Source organism: Pelodiscus sinensis, chromosome 3 (assembly GCF_052426305.1).
Source record: "Pelodiscus sinensis isolate ZL-2025 chromosome 3, ASM5242630v1, whole genome shotgun sequence".
Taxonomy (NCBI): domain Eukaryota; kingdom Metazoa; phylum Chordata; order Testudines; family Trionychidae; genus Pelodiscus; species Pelodiscus sinensis.
Genome location: NC_143054.1, coordinates 190,767,834 through 190,786,491, shown reverse-complemented (window position 1 = coordinate 190,786,491; position 18,658 = coordinate 190,767,834). Strand labels below are relative to the sequence as shown.

At 44.6% G+C, this 18,658-nt stretch overlaps 1 protein-coding gene across 1 annotated transcript in view; it reads left to right on the top strand.

Moving 5' to 3' along the window:
- The first annotated feature begins 5,779 nt into the window (after window positions 1–5,779).
- SPTLC3 (serine palmitoyltransferase long chain base subunit 3) overlaps window positions 5,780–18,658 on the top strand; it is a 118,202-nt gene continuing 105,323 nt past the window's right edge. Inside the window, exon 1 of the mRNA XM_075925654.2 lies at window positions 5,780–6,176. Within this exon, the coding sequence (XP_075781769.1) occupies window positions 6,066–6,176 (111 nt within the window). The 5' untranslated portion in view covers window positions 5,780–6,065. The remainder of the gene's footprint in view (window positions 6,177–18,658) is intronic.

The following is an 18,658-nucleotide window of genomic DNA, read 5'->3' as shown; positions in this document are numbered from 1 at the left end:
CTGGTTGAGCAGATAATTGTATTGACCGAGATTTTCCCAGCAGATTGGCTGGAATTAATTAGCTAAATGTGGCTCTCAAAGGAAATACATTGCAATTCCACAGCCTACAATCACATTTCCACCTGCATAGCATCTAGCAGCCTCTTCTTCCACCGTGCACTTTGCATAGTCCTTTACCCCGGTGCAAAGCCGCTGGAAAACACTGTTGGGTTTCTGAGGTGTCTGCAACTGTAATCTTACCTGAACTGGATGTTTATAGGAGGAGAGTGCATGCCCAAAATATCATCTCTGCCAAGTAGCACTCATTGGGCAAGAAAGATATGTTTTGAGGGCCCTCCTGGTCATGCATTCAGCAGGGACTGAGTGTGCATTTTTCTTCACTTGCTCCACCCAATCATTAGTATTTGCTGTGGTTCTGGGTAAGAAAAAAGCTTTCCTTCTGCCTGCCTCTCTTTCCACTCATCTGCCCATTGCTCCTCCTGCTGGGTCACAGCATAGACCAGAGGAGAGGGAAGGGGGCAGAAACTACCCACCCCCTTAGTCATAGCTCTCTGTCAGCAGAGCAGGGCAGGGCAGGGCAGATGGGGATAGGAACTGGATATGGTAGAATGGGGGGGGGGTTAGTATATGGCTGGCTGGGTGGCTGGGGAGAAGCTCCCTACCTGTCACACGTACCCAAAATGGCCTCCCCCTCTGCTGCTCCAGCATCCCCCTCCCCCTGTGGGTTGTAAGAGGGTTCACTGAGAGGCAGTTGTAGAAGCAGGCAGTATTGATGCAGTGAAGTGGAGTACCACAGGCTGGGAGAAGGTGGCAGGGCAAAGCAGAGCAGGCTTCATTGTTGTGGTAAGTGTGTGGGGGAGGGTGACCCCTGCTGCTGTTGCCCCATTCCAGGTCCCTGGCAATCCCTCGGCTTGTGTTGCTTAGGAAAGGGGGCTTCAGCAAGGGGGGGGCTGATGGGGATGGAGCAGGAGTGAGGTTTGGGGGAAGGGTTGGAATGGTGATGGGGCCTGTATCAGGGGGGCTCGCCTCAGGCCCTCCTAGGGATGTCATCCTGCAAGGCCTGTGGGACTGTAGTATGACTACCATAGGTAAGCAGACTCTAATTTAAGAGAGTATCCCTATGTAATGCTAACGGATCTGGGTGGTCAGCAGGAAGAATTGAACCTGAAGCTTCAGGGACTAAAGCCATGCGCTTCTAGCACATCAATGAAAAGCCAGCTGGCCCTTAGCTGAGGATGTGGAGCAGACTTCCCATTCCCTCTCAATGGTCTGAGTGCCTCTGGGTTACACCTACAATGCTCAAAAGTCACAAGCTGGCCGCTGGACTGCTGATAAGTTACTAGGCCAGGCATGTCTTGTAGATTTGGTTACAGTTTGCAGCTGTTTACCACTATAGTGGTGGTGGAATCGGTTCTAATTTCTGTCACAAGGAAGGCAAATGACTTGAAAAGGTCCCCTCGTGACTGTGGCTAAGCAGCTGGCATGCTGCAATTACTGCTTCTTCAGCTAATTGTGATTATTATCTTGTCTGTCCCCTGTATACTTACGGCATTGCATCTACCCATTGCCTCTGAGACAGTCAGAATTCCGGGTCAGGAACTGGTTTTTATTATGTGTGCGCCTTCAACTACTACAATGGGGACCAGACCCCTGACTGAGGCCTCAAGGCAGTCCTGCACTACCAACAATAAACAATAACCACATGGTTCAATATCGGGCCACACCTCTAGGGAATTTGAGTGATCAAGAGGGCTCCTTAGTAATGTATTTCATCCAAGGGAGCCGACAGGATTGCTGAGTCCTTGGATAATTTAGGGAGGGAGCGGCTCCAAACTCCTAGAAGGGGTGGGGCCTCATCCGGAAAGGGCAGAGCTGGGCAGCCAGTCCCCAGCACTGCCCAGATGACACACCACCTCTTGCCCCTGCTGGCCTTCAGAACCAGTTGGAGCGCTCTCCAGCATCAATTCTAATGGGCCTGGGTTCCAGTATGAGTCTGCATTGCTATTTTGAGCCCTGCAAGACCAAGTCACAACTGACTGGGACTCTTCTCCTCAATACTCTGGGTCTTCTTTTTTTCTTTTCTGCATAGACACAACCTTAGTGTTTGTTGCAGGACTGGGTCCCTAGATGGTAACCAGATCGTTGTTAATGTAGATTACTGCCTATTGCTCTACATTTACAGGTACATTTTGAGAGCTACTAGTTAGCCAGTTTTTAATCCATTTAATGTGTGCCATGTTCATTTTATAGCATTCTAGTTTTTTAATCAGAATGTTCCATGGTACCAAGTCAAAAGCCTTACATTAACACGATTACCTTTATCGGCCAAATCTGTAATTTCTTCAGAAAGAGATCCAGTTAGTTTTATAGGATCTATTTTCCATAAGCCCTTAGTGATGTGCATTAATTACCTTACCCTCTTTTTAATTCTGCATTAGTCAAGTCCCAGATGCTCCAATATCTTGCTCATGATCAATGTCAAGCTGATAGACCTATAATTACTCATACCATCCCATTTTCTCTTTTTAAAAATTGGCACAGCATAAGCTTATTGAAAAATCAAGGTTCAGAGTTCATCAAGTGCCTTAGCCAGCTCTTTTAAAACTCTTGGATGCAAGTTATGTGGACCTTCTAATTTAAAAATGTCTAAATTTAGTAGATTCTGTTTAACAACTTCCAGGGACACTATAGAATGGAATAGAAAGATTAGCATCACCATATGATGAAGCCAGGTCATCTGTTTTTTCCTAAACATAGTACAGAAATATGAATTGAACATTCTGCCTTTTCTCAGAATTATTCACTGGAGTTAATATAGGGATCTTATTTATTTTTACTTGAGAATTCACGGGATATATTGGGCTCATTTTGAGGCCCCTCATATGGGTAACATGGACTAGGCCCAGGTCCTCAGAGGTTGATTTCAATAGAAGTTAGGAGTCTAAAAATCTTTGAGGGACAGACCCTACAACTCAGGATTAAAAGTGGAGTTTAGATCTCAAGGGGAAATCCATCCCTCCCATGGGGCAGAGATAAGAGAGAGAATGAACTAATCATGGCACTTACTGCCCTACATCCCAAAAACTACAGAAATAAGGAGTATTAGATCCAGCATAAAGTAGAACAGCATATGCAAGCTCAGGAATACTTGAATCACTTTCTTTCTGCTACTAAGATGTGTCCAAAAATAGCATAGTTTCTTACCGGAAGGTGGTCAGTCATTTTCACAGAGCATCTTTACTGGGAGACTGAGAAACCATAAGAATAAGTCCAATATGAAGAAATGGTCATCATGCCTTTTTTGGGTAGGTGTGTTAGGTGCAGAGAGACCAGATAGAATTCATTCTTGTCGTCCCTAATTTTATAAGCGTTCCATTAGTGATGCCAACAAACCACAGGATACCACTATTACTAGGCATTCACCCCACCTACTTTCTGTCTGTCCTTACCTAGATCTATTTCCCAACTATCATCTCCCGATCCCTTACTGTAACTAACCTTCATTATTTGCCTATTACTTCCCACTCGTAATAACTAACCCATCACACAGTCACTGAATGGCTTAATGGAGTCTAGCAAAGACTGTGATTAATATACAAATGAGGCAGTGTTGTCTAGTAGGCTGAGCAAGAGTCAAAGGCCAGGAACTCCTGAATTCTAACCCTAACACCAACTCACTGTGTGATTACATTTTCAATATAGTTTTTAATAACTCTTGTCATTGTTTTGGTATCTCCATAACAATGAGTGAATCTGTCATCTTCATCAACAAAAGGCTGCTAACATCTTACTGATACTGAGAAGGTAGGTCAAAGGTTACTCACAAAGGACTAAAAAAAGATAAAATCAGGCCTCAGACTTGTGTAGAAGCGGATTGGTTGAATTGGCAGTGTGGTTTGTTATGCTGCCTTTCTGATAAATTAAAAGGGCCTGAAAAGGTTTTTATCTTTGTACAGCTTTTGAATACCTTGGAAGACTTTATGGACAATTAGAGAAGTTGGAGGATACTGACATACCAAGAAGTACAAGTTGTTTCATTGAAGGGAGAAGCGAATTTTAGGGGGCAAATTTAGGAATTTACAAAAAACAACAATACCCTTGAAAAAAAAATTATCTTTGTAAATTATTCAACAACACTTTCTATCAATCAACTCAAAGCTAGAAAAACTCTAAATACACACTTCTGAGTCCTCCAACACTAAATAAATAAGGGAAGAGATGATTTGACATTTCTGATACTTCTAAAAGAAAAAAACACATTTTCAGACCTTTATTATATATATATATATATATATATATATATATATATATATATATTTGGAAGAAAATCAGTTTCAGCCCCTTTAAATTATTTTGTTTTGCAAGTCTTCTCTAAAAAGAGACAGACAGACAGAGAAGAAATACAGTTTTATTTCAGTACATTACCATGGCAAGAGATTTCAGATTTGGCAAAAACAATTTCTAATCCAGATTTAAAATCTGGTTAATTCAACATTTAAATGCTGGTAATTTGAAAAGTTTCCTTTGTGTGTTTGAGTCAAATACTGAGTTTCATTTTCTATATTGCAACCTATAATTTGCTGGCAAGAGAGCAATTTTCTTTTATACTTTTTATTTAAACACTTCACTCATTTTTGCAGATTAAAGCCTCACCCAACTTTACTTCAAAATGTAGATTATAAAGCAGTTTTCCTTTAGTCAGAAAAATTAAGATCCTCCAAGTTGCAGTTTTAGTTGTTAGGACATAGATACAATAAAGATCTCTTCCTAAAATCAAACTGATAAGCAACCCTTAATAGGAAAAAAGCATCTTGAAAACCTGGGTAAGTAAAATCTACAGGACCCGGATTCTGCAAAGACACATGCTTGACATTAAGCACAAGTGTGCCCTTTAAAGTCAAAAGGCCCCAATCCTGAAAGCCTGCACATAAGGAATTCCATTTACTGCTTACAGGCATAAATGTTTTAGGGCTTACATTTAAAAATAAGACCCGCTCAAGCCCACCTGTAACAAACTGTTTAATATTTATTTGTCATTTGATTGCATAGCAGTCCGTTTAATTCCATTGTTGGCTAAAATAATGCACCTGAGACCTAGGCTCACAGTGCTACATAACAATAGTCCATACCAGAAAGGTCTCACTACATCAAAATTTTTCCTGAATAAAGACTAGGGACTTGAATCAGAATATCTAGGTCATGAAGATATAAAAAAGGAAGTGCTAACCTCTAATAGAGGCCCACATATGCTAACACTCTGCATTTGCTTATCTTTACTACTGTAAGTAGTTCCCTTGATTTCAAAAGGACAACTCAACAGTAGTAGATAAATAGCATAAGTGTTTGCAGGATCAAGGCCAAAGAAATCTCTGCTGATTTTGGTTACTGGGCCTATTTCAATACGAATGGTGGCTGATATCAAGATTTGTATAAATTCAAAATATATAGCTTTCCATTAGAAACTATTACTGCCTTCTTAATATTCTTAAATTTTCTATCGTATTTGTTTTAAGAAAAAGGTAGCATGCTCGTTCCAGTGTAAAAAGTCTTAGTGCAACCTTAAAATTGTGTGGGGTTTTTTTAAACTTTTTAAACTTTCAGCCTTTTAGTAATCCACACAAACAGAATAATAATCTATCTCTCGTCCAAGTGGTGTCAAGGGACAAAAGTTTGGTACTGGGGAGTTATTTAGGAGGCAGTGTATCTTTAACCGTCTCCACCTTGGAATCCGCCCACTTTCTTTCTAGCAGCAGTAATCTTGTTGACTCAGGTGCCGTGTTCATACAGTAACCAGCGTGAGCTGCACACTTCATAGTTTTTTAAAAGCAGACCTGTTAACATGTACCTGCCATTCTACCTCACTCGGGCTCACACAGTATAAAGGTAACAGTTTGGTTTTTGATCTTGCACAAAGATAGTCCCTCCTTTCCTGGAAAAGCCAGACAGACCAGTTGGATACCTTTCAAGCCTCAACTCAGAACTTTATCATCTCATCCCTCTGCCTTTTAAAAGTAGAAACACCTGAGACATTTTTAAGACCTGAGAATCCTTAATCATTTAAACAAATGGCTAACCCCAATGCAGTCGGCAATGGACATCTCCATTCTCACCAGAAACGGAATAAACTCTTAATAAGTGGAATCTATAAGAAAAACGGGATTGCTAAAGAAGTCAAGGTAAGATTTAACTAACCTCTTCCTTCATTGCCTGAGCTCTGAAATCATTGAGACGAGCAGTTACAAATGTATGTAATAAGCTAGCTTTGTAAAAATCTGTCTTCGTTTTTCATCAAATGGGTGGCATAGTATTGGTTTTTCTGTTAAGTTTTACCCACGTAGGATCTAATCCTGTATTCTCTGCATCGTTGGCTGAAGTGTTATGGGTGCAGAAGCACTATCAAGGAAAGCCTTGTATGTAACTAGACGTTGGTATTTCATATTAGAAATAGAGAAATCCCACACACACCTTCCAGCTGAGGTTCCCTAAAGCTTTCCTGATCATTTTGCTGGTATTGGTTTGACAACTTGGCTTAGCCTCTTAGAAAGTTTTTGTAGAGTGTTTTTATGATGATTTGACACTGCACACATGTGACTTAGAAATAAGGAAGGAAAAATGAGGAAGGAGAGAGGTGGCTTTTGTAGTTGTCTGTAGCTTGATTTTCCTGGGGATTATACTGGTGTATGCCTAGCATTCTGTGTATCTTACCAAGGTATGCTTAGCTGGCTTAACAATTGATCTTTTTTTATTTACACTGATTTTACAGTGCTAGTAGTTCTTAAGAATCAAATTAGTCCACAGACCATTCTTTCAACATGTTGATGTGTGACTTGCCTCTTTGAAACCACAGCCTTTCATTTGCATGAGTGCCTCCCGGCACCTAATGAGAGGTGCATGGTTTCCCCCAGATGGTACGTCAAAATCACAGGTGTTCTCTTGTTAAACAGGTTGCATGAACTAAGCTTTAAAAGATGTCTGTGGGTGGAGCCTATCGTTATCCTACATGTACTGGGTCTTCAAACCAACACTGTGCTGGGTTTGAGACTCTATTGATGGCTATATCATATTTGAGCTCCAGTTTCAGTTGGGAATAGAAAAAAGTTTAAGAGCTAAATGTTGTGCTTTGGGAAGTGGAGCAGTAAGCAACACAATCTTGTGTCTGATTGCGTATCTGGTGTATTTTTTTTTCCTAATTTGGCCTGTGCCTAATGCTTTAGGCAATGACAGTACCCAAATTGCCAGTCTCAGATGCATGAAAATCAAGAAACTTAAGACAGAAGTCTTTTCACAATGAGACGCTCATGCATTTATCATCCTCATTAAGTCACACACCCAATGTAAAAGTGAGTGGGTGCTGGCCCCACTATGAGTGGCTCTTGGTTGCTGGCCCAACCCAAGTGTGAAAGAGGAAAAAAAACTTGTGCAATGACAGGGAAAGCCATTTCTTGGAATTTGCTCCTGTGAATCAAATGTGAATTTCAATTATATTGTTTTAAAAACTAATCCTGTTTCAATTTCTAATGTAATGTGTTATTTGCATTGAGAGCAAATTCTGAGCGGTGCGACTCACTCCCCAGAAGTAGTTAAGTGGCTGGACAAAGAATGAGAAAATGTGACAGAAGCAAATTCAGAGGCGTAAAAAGAGTTGACACCTATTAATACAGGTTTACCTCCCTTAACCGGGACTCTCTCGACTGGCAACAGCCATGGTCCTGCTGGACCACAGAGCCCAGGTATAGGGAGGTCAGGCTGTGGGGCAGGAGCAGCGGGGGGAGGGCCCAAACACTTAGCCAGGAGCTATGGGGCAGGGTGAGGAAGGGCAGGTGGCACAGTGGGGAGCTCTATCCCCTGCTGCCTGGTGTCATGGGGGCTGGGCAGTGGCAGCCACGGAACTCTGGCCCTGGTTGTGGAGCTCGGGGACAGCAGCGGCTCCAACCATGCCAGAGCTCTGGCCCCAGCCGTTGAGCTCTGATTCCAGAGGCAGCCACAGCTGGCCAGGCAGCAGTGCGGCTAGGCTGGAGCCCTAGCCAGGGGCAGCAGGACAGCCCAGGCCATGTTGGGAGGATCCTCCCTGGCCCGTCAAATCCCCTCATTCAGGACCGGTTAGGACCCGAAGGTGCTGGACAAGGGAGGTCCAACATGTAATAGGAATATAGCCAGAAAACTGGAAAAGCACGTCCTTGGGGTGACAGTAACAAAACAATCACTGGGCCATGGCGGTCTGGTTATCTGATGTATCTGTAAAAGTTGGGGATTATTACCCTTAAATACCAAATGGCGAGGTTAGTCAGTCATTTTGCTGTTGAGGAGGCTTGAGAGTGCGGGGTGTTTTTTGTTGGGGGGGGGATTGAGTTGACAGAGGGCTGCCACTGGTTCTGCCTCTTGGTTTCCTGGGTCTCCTGTTTCTTGTTCTGTTGGACCTCACAGTTGCTGTAGTTCTCGGACCATGTCCTGGGACACCACAGCCACCCAGCACTGGAATGCTTCCTCTGCTGATGATAAATTTGACCCTTCCTTGACGGATGCTCCACTCCAGCAAGAAACCACCAGTGAGGTAGATCCCTGTTGCACTTGTAGCCAACCAACCTGGGGTCAGGTCCTGGCTGGATTTTCCGTTGCTCCTCCACCAACTGGTGAATGTTTCTGAGGGCTGCAGCCATTCAAAGTGCCCATCTCAGCACCACTGGGGCTGCCACTGCTGCTGTGAAGAGACGGCGTTCTAATACTATCAGTTTTAAATGGGTCATGGGTGGGACGGAATCATTATCCCCAATCTAAAGCTGGAGAGATGGATGCACAGAGAGATGAAGTGGGTCAGCCAAGGTCACCGTGAGTCAGCGCAGATCTGGTATGCAAATCCAAGGCAATGTGCAAGTAGCTGCTCTACATCATGACATTCCCCCTCCCGCCAAAAGGATGCCACCGGCATGAACAAAAAGGTTCCTAGTTTGCATTATTGCAAATCCTCCTGGGAAAGCTTTAAATGAATACCAACCAAGAACACAAACCAGGAACCTTTTAGTTCAGGTCTGCAGCATCCACATGAGGGAGGAGGGTTTACAGCACTGCACTCCGGCGCACACTGCGATTTATGCTCCCATAGCCAAAACAGCAGAGCAATGTAGACAAACCATAGGTCTCCTAAATGCCAGTCCTATGTCCTATCATCATCTCTTTGCCCTATTCAGAAAACCCTGATGCCTCCCTCCCTGGACTACATTGCCTACTACAAGCACAGATGACGAGAGGAGGGGACAAGAACAGACTGGACAGTTGTTGTATATAACAGGGATCTTGCGCCTGATAGGAATCTACCTTTTCCTGTCTGATCTGTCTCTTTCCTCCCTCCCTGTACCCCAGATAAACCTGCCCCATTCTATCCTGTTTTCCAGTTCTTTGCCATCCAGGCATGTCATGGATGCTACTGCTGCTCTGTCTCTGGTACAGGTCTGTCCCGCCATCACAGTCCTTCGTGTATCTATCTTGCAGCTCTCTTGTGAGGTAGGGAGACTCCATTTGCCCCATGTTGCAGATGGGGAAACTAAGGAAAACTAAGTGGCCCACCCAGAAGCCTGTGACAGAGCAGAATCTAAACCCAGGTCAGCCAACATTTCAGGCTGGAGTCCTAATCACTGACCCTCCCCACTCCCCAGCCAGTCATCCTTTCTCCTCACCCCCACCCCACTTTTCTGCCCCTCTGTGACCAGCCATGAAGTGATTTGCATGGGGAGTAGCCCCCTGGGAGTGGATGAAGCTAGTTCCATCACTGACGTTAGGCCCAGACCAACAAAGGTCTTTATGCTCCTAATTTGCATTGAAAACAAGACTCCTCCAAGACGACAGGCACATGCTTAGGGAAGCCAGCCCCTCCTAGTGCCTGTGCTGCCATGACCACGGTCTCCTTAGAGATTGCCCCCATGGCCAGAGCTAATGTGCTTACGTCTCCCCCAGCTCGGAATCTCACCCCCAGCTCAAAGTGTGGACGCACCTCCGACTAAGGCCTCCTGTGTCTCAGGGTCAGCAGTAGCTTGATGCAGAGGTTACCGTGGGTCTGTGATACAGTCAAAGAGGCCCTACAGGAAATGGAGGATGAAGCAACAGTTGCATATGAGGGCACAGGGATAGATCGCCCATGGTTGCCTGGGTCAGCTGACTCAGGCTCCTGGCTGAAAACCTGCTGTGTTGTCAGTTGTGTTGAAGATGAAGCCCACACTTTGGGCCTTTGTGATAGTGGAGGGTCCAGGCTCCAGCCACAGCCTGACCATCTACACAGCAATTTTTAGCCCCACAAGCCAGTTTGCCTTTTATTAGGAATAGAGTGACTTCTGTCAGCATTCTTTACTGGCTGTGATAGCCAGAAATATAGCATAGCTCTTAGTTGATATCAGCAACAAGAAAATTTTAGGATAATGGTTCTCTGGGGGCTATCTAGGTCCCTATAAAACTAGGCTTTGCCATCACTTAATCAGAATCATCATTGAAATCACTGCCTTTAACAGGATGCTAGCTGTAAACATGATTACAGGTGAAGATAAAAGGCTAGTTTTATCGGGATGTAGGCAGCTGCCAAACAACCTTTCTCTTATCGTGTTATGTGTGTCTGCTTGCTCTGATGAGCTGCAGAAGAACGGACGATTGTTTCTTTGTTGGAGGCAGCTGTGATCTGAAAAACTGTACAGGAGCACATCCTAGATTTTTAAAAAATCACTTTGACTCTGCTGCTACTTTACTACTGAAGTGGTACAAGGCATCAAAACAGAAGTAGAACTGAAAGTGGAAGAAGGAATACTGGGTAATAGGGGGAAAGCCTCATTTCCCTTCACTGGTCTAGCAGGGGTCTCCTGGAATTCTTTGCAGAGAAGGTGTGTTTGCACAAATGATTTGGAGAAAGAGTCCACACCAGGAATCCTGGCGGTTTGTAAGACGCTTGGAGGAAAAGTGTGGGTGAGAGATTTTAGTAATTTTATTAGAGGGGGTAGCAGGAATGAGAGGAGCAGAGTACCAGAGGCAACAAAAGGAGTAGAATTCCTTGCCTCGCGGTACTTCAAGCCTGTCAAAAGGACAGAGCTTCCCATGAGATCCTTCAGAGTAGCCAGATTATATACCGGAGAGTTTTCACCCTGAGGAAAAAAGTGGTATGTGTACGCCTGCACCCAGCACGACACCCTGTGCCCAAACAACTCCCTCCTACCATTGTTTGCACCAAGAGTGCACAGACAACAGCATCAGGTAAGATCTGAATGTTAGCAGGAAGCCAGAGGGAGAGGAGAGTCTTGCTGCTGCCGTGTGACTCGGTGTAACTATGAATTCCTGCAGAGCACCATGAGGGCATATTTCATTGAGACTCCCACCCTCTTTAACCAGATCCTCTCCTTTGCTGCGTAGGCCTTCCCAACAGTAAACTTTGGCTTGGCTCTTAGCTTCCTCCTTATCTCCTCACAAACCCTTCCATTCTTTCCCCTCAGCCCAGGGAGGAGCACATCTTTCCTCAGTGATGAGATCTCTGATCATGTTCCCCTCACCGACTTTGAAAGCTCTGCAGCCCCTTCCGCCAGCCTCAAGCTGCCCTAGATTTCCTCCAGGAGGTTCTGGTTAGAGATCAGCTTTCTGGGTGAAGCCAGAGGGTGGTGACGTATGGAATGCAGAGTTCTGCCCACGCACAGTGCCAGTGGATTGAGAGGAGCTGGGAGTGCAGGAACACTCCCAGGCTTGGCGTAAGCATGGGAACGGAATGAATGGCCTCCGCCATGTTCAGGCCTCGTGGTTGTGTTCAGTGGCATTCAGCACCCCTGTGGCCACTCATCCGCCCATCCCTATCATCACAAGTAGCCATATAGAATTTCTTCCTGAACTGCCCCCCTCAAGGCCAGAAAGTCAACAGCCTGCACTGGGCACCAGCAAAATGGCCCTTCTCAGTGTTGTATGATCTTAGAAGCTGATGCTGTCATGGGTATGTGGTGCTGGGGTGCAGAAATGAGCTCACTAGGGCAGGCTGCCAGCAGAACCCAGTTTTAAAAGCATGATCCCAGGCACAAAATGAGTAGTAGCACAAGGGATGACACAAAGATCAAGAGGGGTCCATGCTAAATCTCGTGGTGCTCCAGGTAGGCAGTCAACCAATAGCAGCAGAGTGCAGCATCTGTTAAATTGCAGATCCAGTAATAATAGGTGTGGTGGGAGTATTTTTTTCCATTGACTCCCACTTTCTGACCCAGATAGCTTGTGGTGACACACAAGCCAACATTTCTCCCCCCCTCCCCCCCCCGCCTCCCTTCCCCCAACACACCACATACTTGATGTCTCAGAAACTGAGTAAATCAGCGTCTCCCTGGAACATCCTTCAGGCTCTTCCTTCCCTTTTGTAACAAGCCCCTGGATAACCGTCCTCCACTATCTCAGGCGAATAACGCTCAAGGGCGTCATCTGCAGATGCACACCCCATGCCAAGCTGCACCGTCTTCCTCTGCATCATCCCTGTGAACGCACAATCAACTATCGCGTCTTCTGTACCTAAAGGACCTGCCTTCTCCCTCCCTTCCTCAAAGGCCTGCTGCAAAACAGATGGATTTCTGTGCTGCAGATAGCTGCACCTGCCCCCAGCAGAGGTACCATAGTAGGGCAATGAAACCCTGCTGGTGTTCTTTATAGTGGTTTCTTTGCCGCTACAGAGGGCCTGACATTTCCGTTCTGTAGTTTTCCTTATACTACTGCTGTGCCTACTTCTCTTGTTAGCTTCTTGTGTTGAAGGCCTCTAAAGACCACCCCAAACTGGAACTTGCTTAAACTAACATGGCCAGGGGGGAAATTTGCTATTATACCAGTGGGAAAAGCACCCCAATACAGACTATTTTTTGTGATCTGTCCCCATCCATCACTGTTTGGACCATATACAGTCACAAACACACAGTTACTATGGGTCGCTGACCATAGCCATGTGGATGAGAAATTAGAGACCAGTAAGCACAAGGCATTATAAGAATATAGACTGATGAAATTTCTTTATCGGTCTGCTCATCCTCACTTTGGTGTCTCCCACCTTCTCCCTGAAAGAAGCTTAAACCCAATGATTCAGGCAAGAACTCCAGCTGTTCAACCAAATAGGTGATCAGTCACGTGGCTAAAATTTTTCATGCGTGTAGCAATACCCGCAACAAACTCTGCAAGCAATCAGTAGGCTAAAATGTCACATTGAGCTTTCATCATAAAAAAAGTAGCTTCTGGACGTTTCATGATTAGGAAACAAGTATTTTCAGTGAATATAATTTTCCCAATTCTTTAAGGACAGGTTGAACTATCCAGTTTAAGCTTCTGAACTTACAACAAGCTAGAGTTGTTAGAGATTCGCTTAAGGTGGGAGCTTTTTACTTTCTGTAATTACACACACACACACAGACACACACAACTACCATATCCACATTACAAAAGGTATGGCTCTCCATTCATACACTGTCAATACTGTCACTGTCAAAAATAAATTTGCATCCTTATACAACAGCCCTTATGTTTACTTGTGTGGGTTTTATGGACACATAGGGTGGTGCCAACCAGTTCCCAATGAGTGTGAGCCCCAAAGGAAAAACTGTTTTTTTTTTTTTATATAATCAAAGATGAGACAAGCTCCTTTCAGGCTATGTCCTAATTCATCTTACACACCTTCTTTACAACCCACAGTTTTACTCATACCTCAACTATCTTGCTCAGCAATCATTCTTGGCATTATTATTTGTATCTGCTTATAGATGTAAAGCATATACTTAGGTTTTATAGCTCTCTGAGTAGATGCATCTTTGAGTGAATGTGTTATGGGAGTGTTAAAGTCTAGTTTTAGCCCAACCTGAGAAATGTAAACTTGCCGTATAAAATGGGGGTAGCCTGAAAAGTTACAATACAAAATTCCCTGTGTGTGAGTCATTTTAATTCATTTTTTAAGAGTGTCCATAAGACCTAGACCAGGGCAATTCAACACGCGACCTGTGGGCTGCATGCGGCCCACAGCCCGTTTGTTTGTGGCCCGCGGTGCAGTTTGGGATTACGTGGGGCTCCTTTGAACATGGCCGCCACTGGGAACACATTCCACAATGGCAAGGCATCTCCCAGGCAGGGTGAGCATTGAAAGATGCAAGCGGACAGGCTGGTTGGAACAGATGGGTACAGGGTTTTGGCATTTCTAGCCCCCAGAGAGGAGGTGCCGGGAGCACCAGGGCGTTCTGAGAAGTGCTTTTTATTCATGCCTGTCAATGTGAAAGAAGCTATTTGCATATATTTGCATATATATTTGCATGTATATGCAACCACACTTAAGTTGCAGCCCTCGGCATGTACTGTGAGTATCATTGTACTTCCAAAGTTGAGTTGCCCTGCCTTAGACCCAAGATCTGGTTAAGCTTAATAGAGCCACATAAAGGAAGGGGATACTTATCTCCTTTCCCTCTAAGGTCACGTCAGCGTTAGTCACCTTCCATCCATTTCATCTTCATCCATGTGCCAAAGTGTGTTCCAGCCCACAAAAGCCGATGCCCCCCCTCATAAATTTACGGTAGTACAGGACTCCTTGTTGTTTTGGCTGAACCAAATAAACAGAGCGTCCCTTATGGAAAAAAAATCATCCGTGTGGAGCCTGATATTTTTTTCCAGGGTGCTGAGACCCTGCAGCTCCCATTCAGTTCAACAGCAGTTGCAGATCCTTAGCACCTCTGAAAACTCAACTGATCATGTTTACTAACTAGCATATTGCCTTCCCCAGTCCTCGTGTCCTCAAATCATAGGCGCGGGAATGATTAAAAATGTTCCCGTGCCACTGCCTCATATAAAAGTTAAGGAAAGACTAAGCCGAAGAAGATTATTTGTAACCTAAATCTTTCCAGGGGAAAAAGATTTTAAAGAGTCAACATGGTTGCTGGGCCCATACATGTCTGAAATATGCTTTATCTTGGTGTCAAAGATGGGCAAAAGATACTTAACCTGTTGAGAATTTGCTCTGGAAAGAAACTGACCAGTGAAATTTTTTTTATGGTAGTGGCAACTTTGAGTGTAATCAGATGCTTACTATTATATGGGTCCTTTTCCTCTCTCTCTCTTTTTGTATGCTATATTACGTTACAAGCAGATTGGTTCATTTATCTATTTTCAACAGGCCTCCCAATGCATTTAATATATTTCTTTTTTAATTCATAGAGTTCCTTGCTTGAAGATGGATTACGAGCAGAAAAGGGGGTATCAGCGGGAGGATTTTTATTTTCTTTGCTGCTTTATATTGTATTAAAAGAAAGTGGGGAAAGGCTTTTCCCTACCCCCTTCTCCTGCCCCCCTCCAAAAAAAATAGCTTGGCTTTTGCATTATAACTTCAGTTCTTGTCTACTATGGAAGACTCTGTGGTAACTAGAGAAATAGTGAAATTATCACATTAAAAGTTTGAGAGACGTACAGCTGAGTTGATATGAAGGATGGGATCTTAATGAACTCAATTTTTAGAGACTCGTGTGAGCTGTAATACTTTCATTTCTTGTAGAGTTTAGTGGGCAGCTGTCACATCTTGTCAAATTTCTTTAATAATAAAGATCCAAGAAACCTTTTTAAGTGATTGTGGACTTAATCTTAGGAAATACCTGCAATATGTAAAACAAAACTTAGGAAGAGGTAGGAAAATTGCAATAAAGAGGATGTAGCTATAGTAAGACTATTTATTATTTCCTCTAAAGCATTCTATAAACAGGAGTAATTTAAGAGACTTATGAATTACACTCATGCACTTACAAGCACATGCTGAAGCTCCAACAAGTGAGTCATGGTTAGGAAAATGAAGGTGAGGTAATAAGATTTCTTGATGAATGAACAATGTAAAATATAACCTGGGTCAGAGAGGTAAATATATAGGAGTAGTTGTCCCCCATCTCCATACTATCTGACCTATCCAACATGAATGTCACAACTAGGATGTGGGCAGTCTGGCTTAGTGGTTGGAGTAGGAACTGGCAGTCAGGGAAGGTCAGATGCCAGGAGGTCAGAATCTAAGAGAGACCAGGAGGCAACGTGAGAGTCAGGCATCAGAAGGCAGGCAAGTTGGGGTTACCAGGAATTCAAGATTGGTTGACAGGTTATAGACAGCAATCAGAGAGTGAGATGTACGATGAGCCAGAGTTAGAAGCCAGAGTCTAGCTCCTAGCATTAGCAGGGTGTGGAGCAGAGCCAGGCAGGTAATCTGTGTTGTTGCTCAGACAGTTCCTCATTATGGACTTTCTGGTTTATATACTAGTATCAGCCAATCAGTGGTCTAGGAGAGGTTGTCACTCAAGCCCTGTAGGGTGGTACTTCCTGCCAAGCCTAGCTTTGCCAGGTCCTCCCAGGATCACCCAGCCTAAGTTTCTAGTGGCGATGTGGATGTGGCAGAGGCCCAGAACCCCCATAGTCTCATTTTCTTAGAGCATGGCCCCCATCTGGGTGGGAGGGGAACACCTGTCCAGATGACCTTTCTGGAATTTCCCCACCAGGTCAGGAGTGTGGATGTGAGAGGCAGGCTCCCAAATGGACTCTTCAGGGGCACAGATTTCCCAGTGAACCGGATTGTCCACATCACTGTCTGTATGTCAGGAACAGAGAGTAGCATGTGCTTTGTATTCCTCATGACTGTAGATTTTGACCGGCAGAGGCAGTGGTGTGGTTCTGTCAGGGAAGAGGGTCTCTGTGTGGGGCATCAGAAGGGAAACATGGAAAACTGAGTGTATTATCAGAGGTAGAGTTGGGAGGTAACTGCATTTATTTGCTGACAGATTGGGAAAGGTCCCAGGAATTGGTGGTTCCATGTCTGGGAGGATCAACAAATCAGGAGGGGGTAGAACAGTGAGCCGTACCTTCTATGAACATTAAAACTTGTCACTGATAGTCCATGTCTCCCTTATAGGCCTCCTTTGCCTCTTTTAGGCAGCTCCTGAATGCTTCTTGAATAAGATGGATCTTGAATAAGGCGGACCTAGTCAGTGGCAAGCTGGAATGCAGGTGACCCAAGTAAATTGCATGGCTTTTCAAAGGAGGGAAATCAGTGGAGTAATTCAGCAACACTGGTGATGAGTCTATGGAAATTTGCAAATCACAAGGAAGCACTGGCATTCCCAGAGGGTCAGGCATGCTGTCCTATTGCAGATAGCTTCCAACTTCTCCAGGTCCATCTGAATTCCCTCTTGGATGATTATGTACCCTAAAAATTCAATTGTAGCCTGATCAAAAGGGAATGTGTTCAGTTTAGTATGCAAACCATGCATCCATAACCTCCCCAGAACAGACCAGACATAGTGGTAGAGTTGCTCGGAGTTCTCAGAAAAGACCAATATGTCCATGAGGTTGATAATCACGTACTGGCCCAGGATGTCTCTGAACACAAAATGTTGGAAATGTTTCAAGGGTGTTAGGCCAAATGGCATTGCCAAAGTGGCCATATCAGGTACAGAAATGATCTTCTATTCAACTCCAGGCCTTCTGCACACCAGATTGTATGCCTTATAAAGATACTGGGGAGTTCAGAAGTTCTGGAATGAGGGTCAAGGAGTACTAGTTATGAATAGTCACTTAGCTCAATGCATGATAATCTACTTGGAGGCATATTGACCAGTGTTCCTGCTAATCTTTTCCATCCATGTGCAGAAAACATTTTTATGTGTACTGAGGCATGTGTGAATGTGCACCAAACAAAACCTAGCTGTGGGTACTCAGTTAATCGACTGAGCATTATTTGAATCCCTCCTGATCAGCCACCCAAGCACCCAGCTTACAGGGTGTGCTGATATTGACTCTTCCTCTGATGCGCCAGTTAGAGTGGCTGCCTCAGCATCGATAAGGTTGGTGGAATACTCAGAATCTGTCACTTGCTAGTTTGGGGGCACTCTCCTGCACCTGCTCCCAGACCTGCAATCTCAGTAGTAACTGGAAATGCAGGGATACTCCATGGTTCCCAAGTCGGGTTCTACTTGAGGGCAGATAGGGTGGTTCTGAAGCTTGAGTGGTGCCCAACCTGTATCCCCCTACTGAGCCTGGATGGATCAATTTCATGAGTTCTTCCAAGCTGGGCAGGAGACAAGGGCATCTCCCAGAGTAAAAACAGAGGTTCAGATCTCTCCCCAGAGACCCATATTGGCCTGCAGGGGATTCAGGACTTGGTTCTATAGGCGTTGGTGAGAAGGACAGACTCGGGGTGTTGGGCCACCTCTCCTTTCCTCTTGTTCTTGCAGCCATGAATCAAAGTGCAAGGAAGGTCAACAAAGTACCTAGGTGGATGAGATTTTCAGTGCACCCCCAAACTAGCAAGTGACAGATTCTCAGTATTCCACCAACCTTATCGATGCGGAGGCAGCCAAAACCCTCCAGATCCCTCTCAGGCTGAAACCCACACTAGACCCTATGGAGACAATTGATAGGTCCCCCCAGTCATTGCAGCTAGTAAATCGTTGAGGCCAGACCATCCCCATTGAGGCCATCATGGGAGAACATCAAGAAACGACATATTTTGATGTGACCCTCTCTCCATTTTTTCTAATAATACTTGACATTCCTTGGTTGGAGGGGCAGGACCTTTGTATTTCCTGGTGGCAAAGGAGCATTAGCTTCTCCTCTGAATGGCTAGCTCCTCTTTTACCTCATCATTGAGTCCCCACCAGAACTGATAAACTCAGGC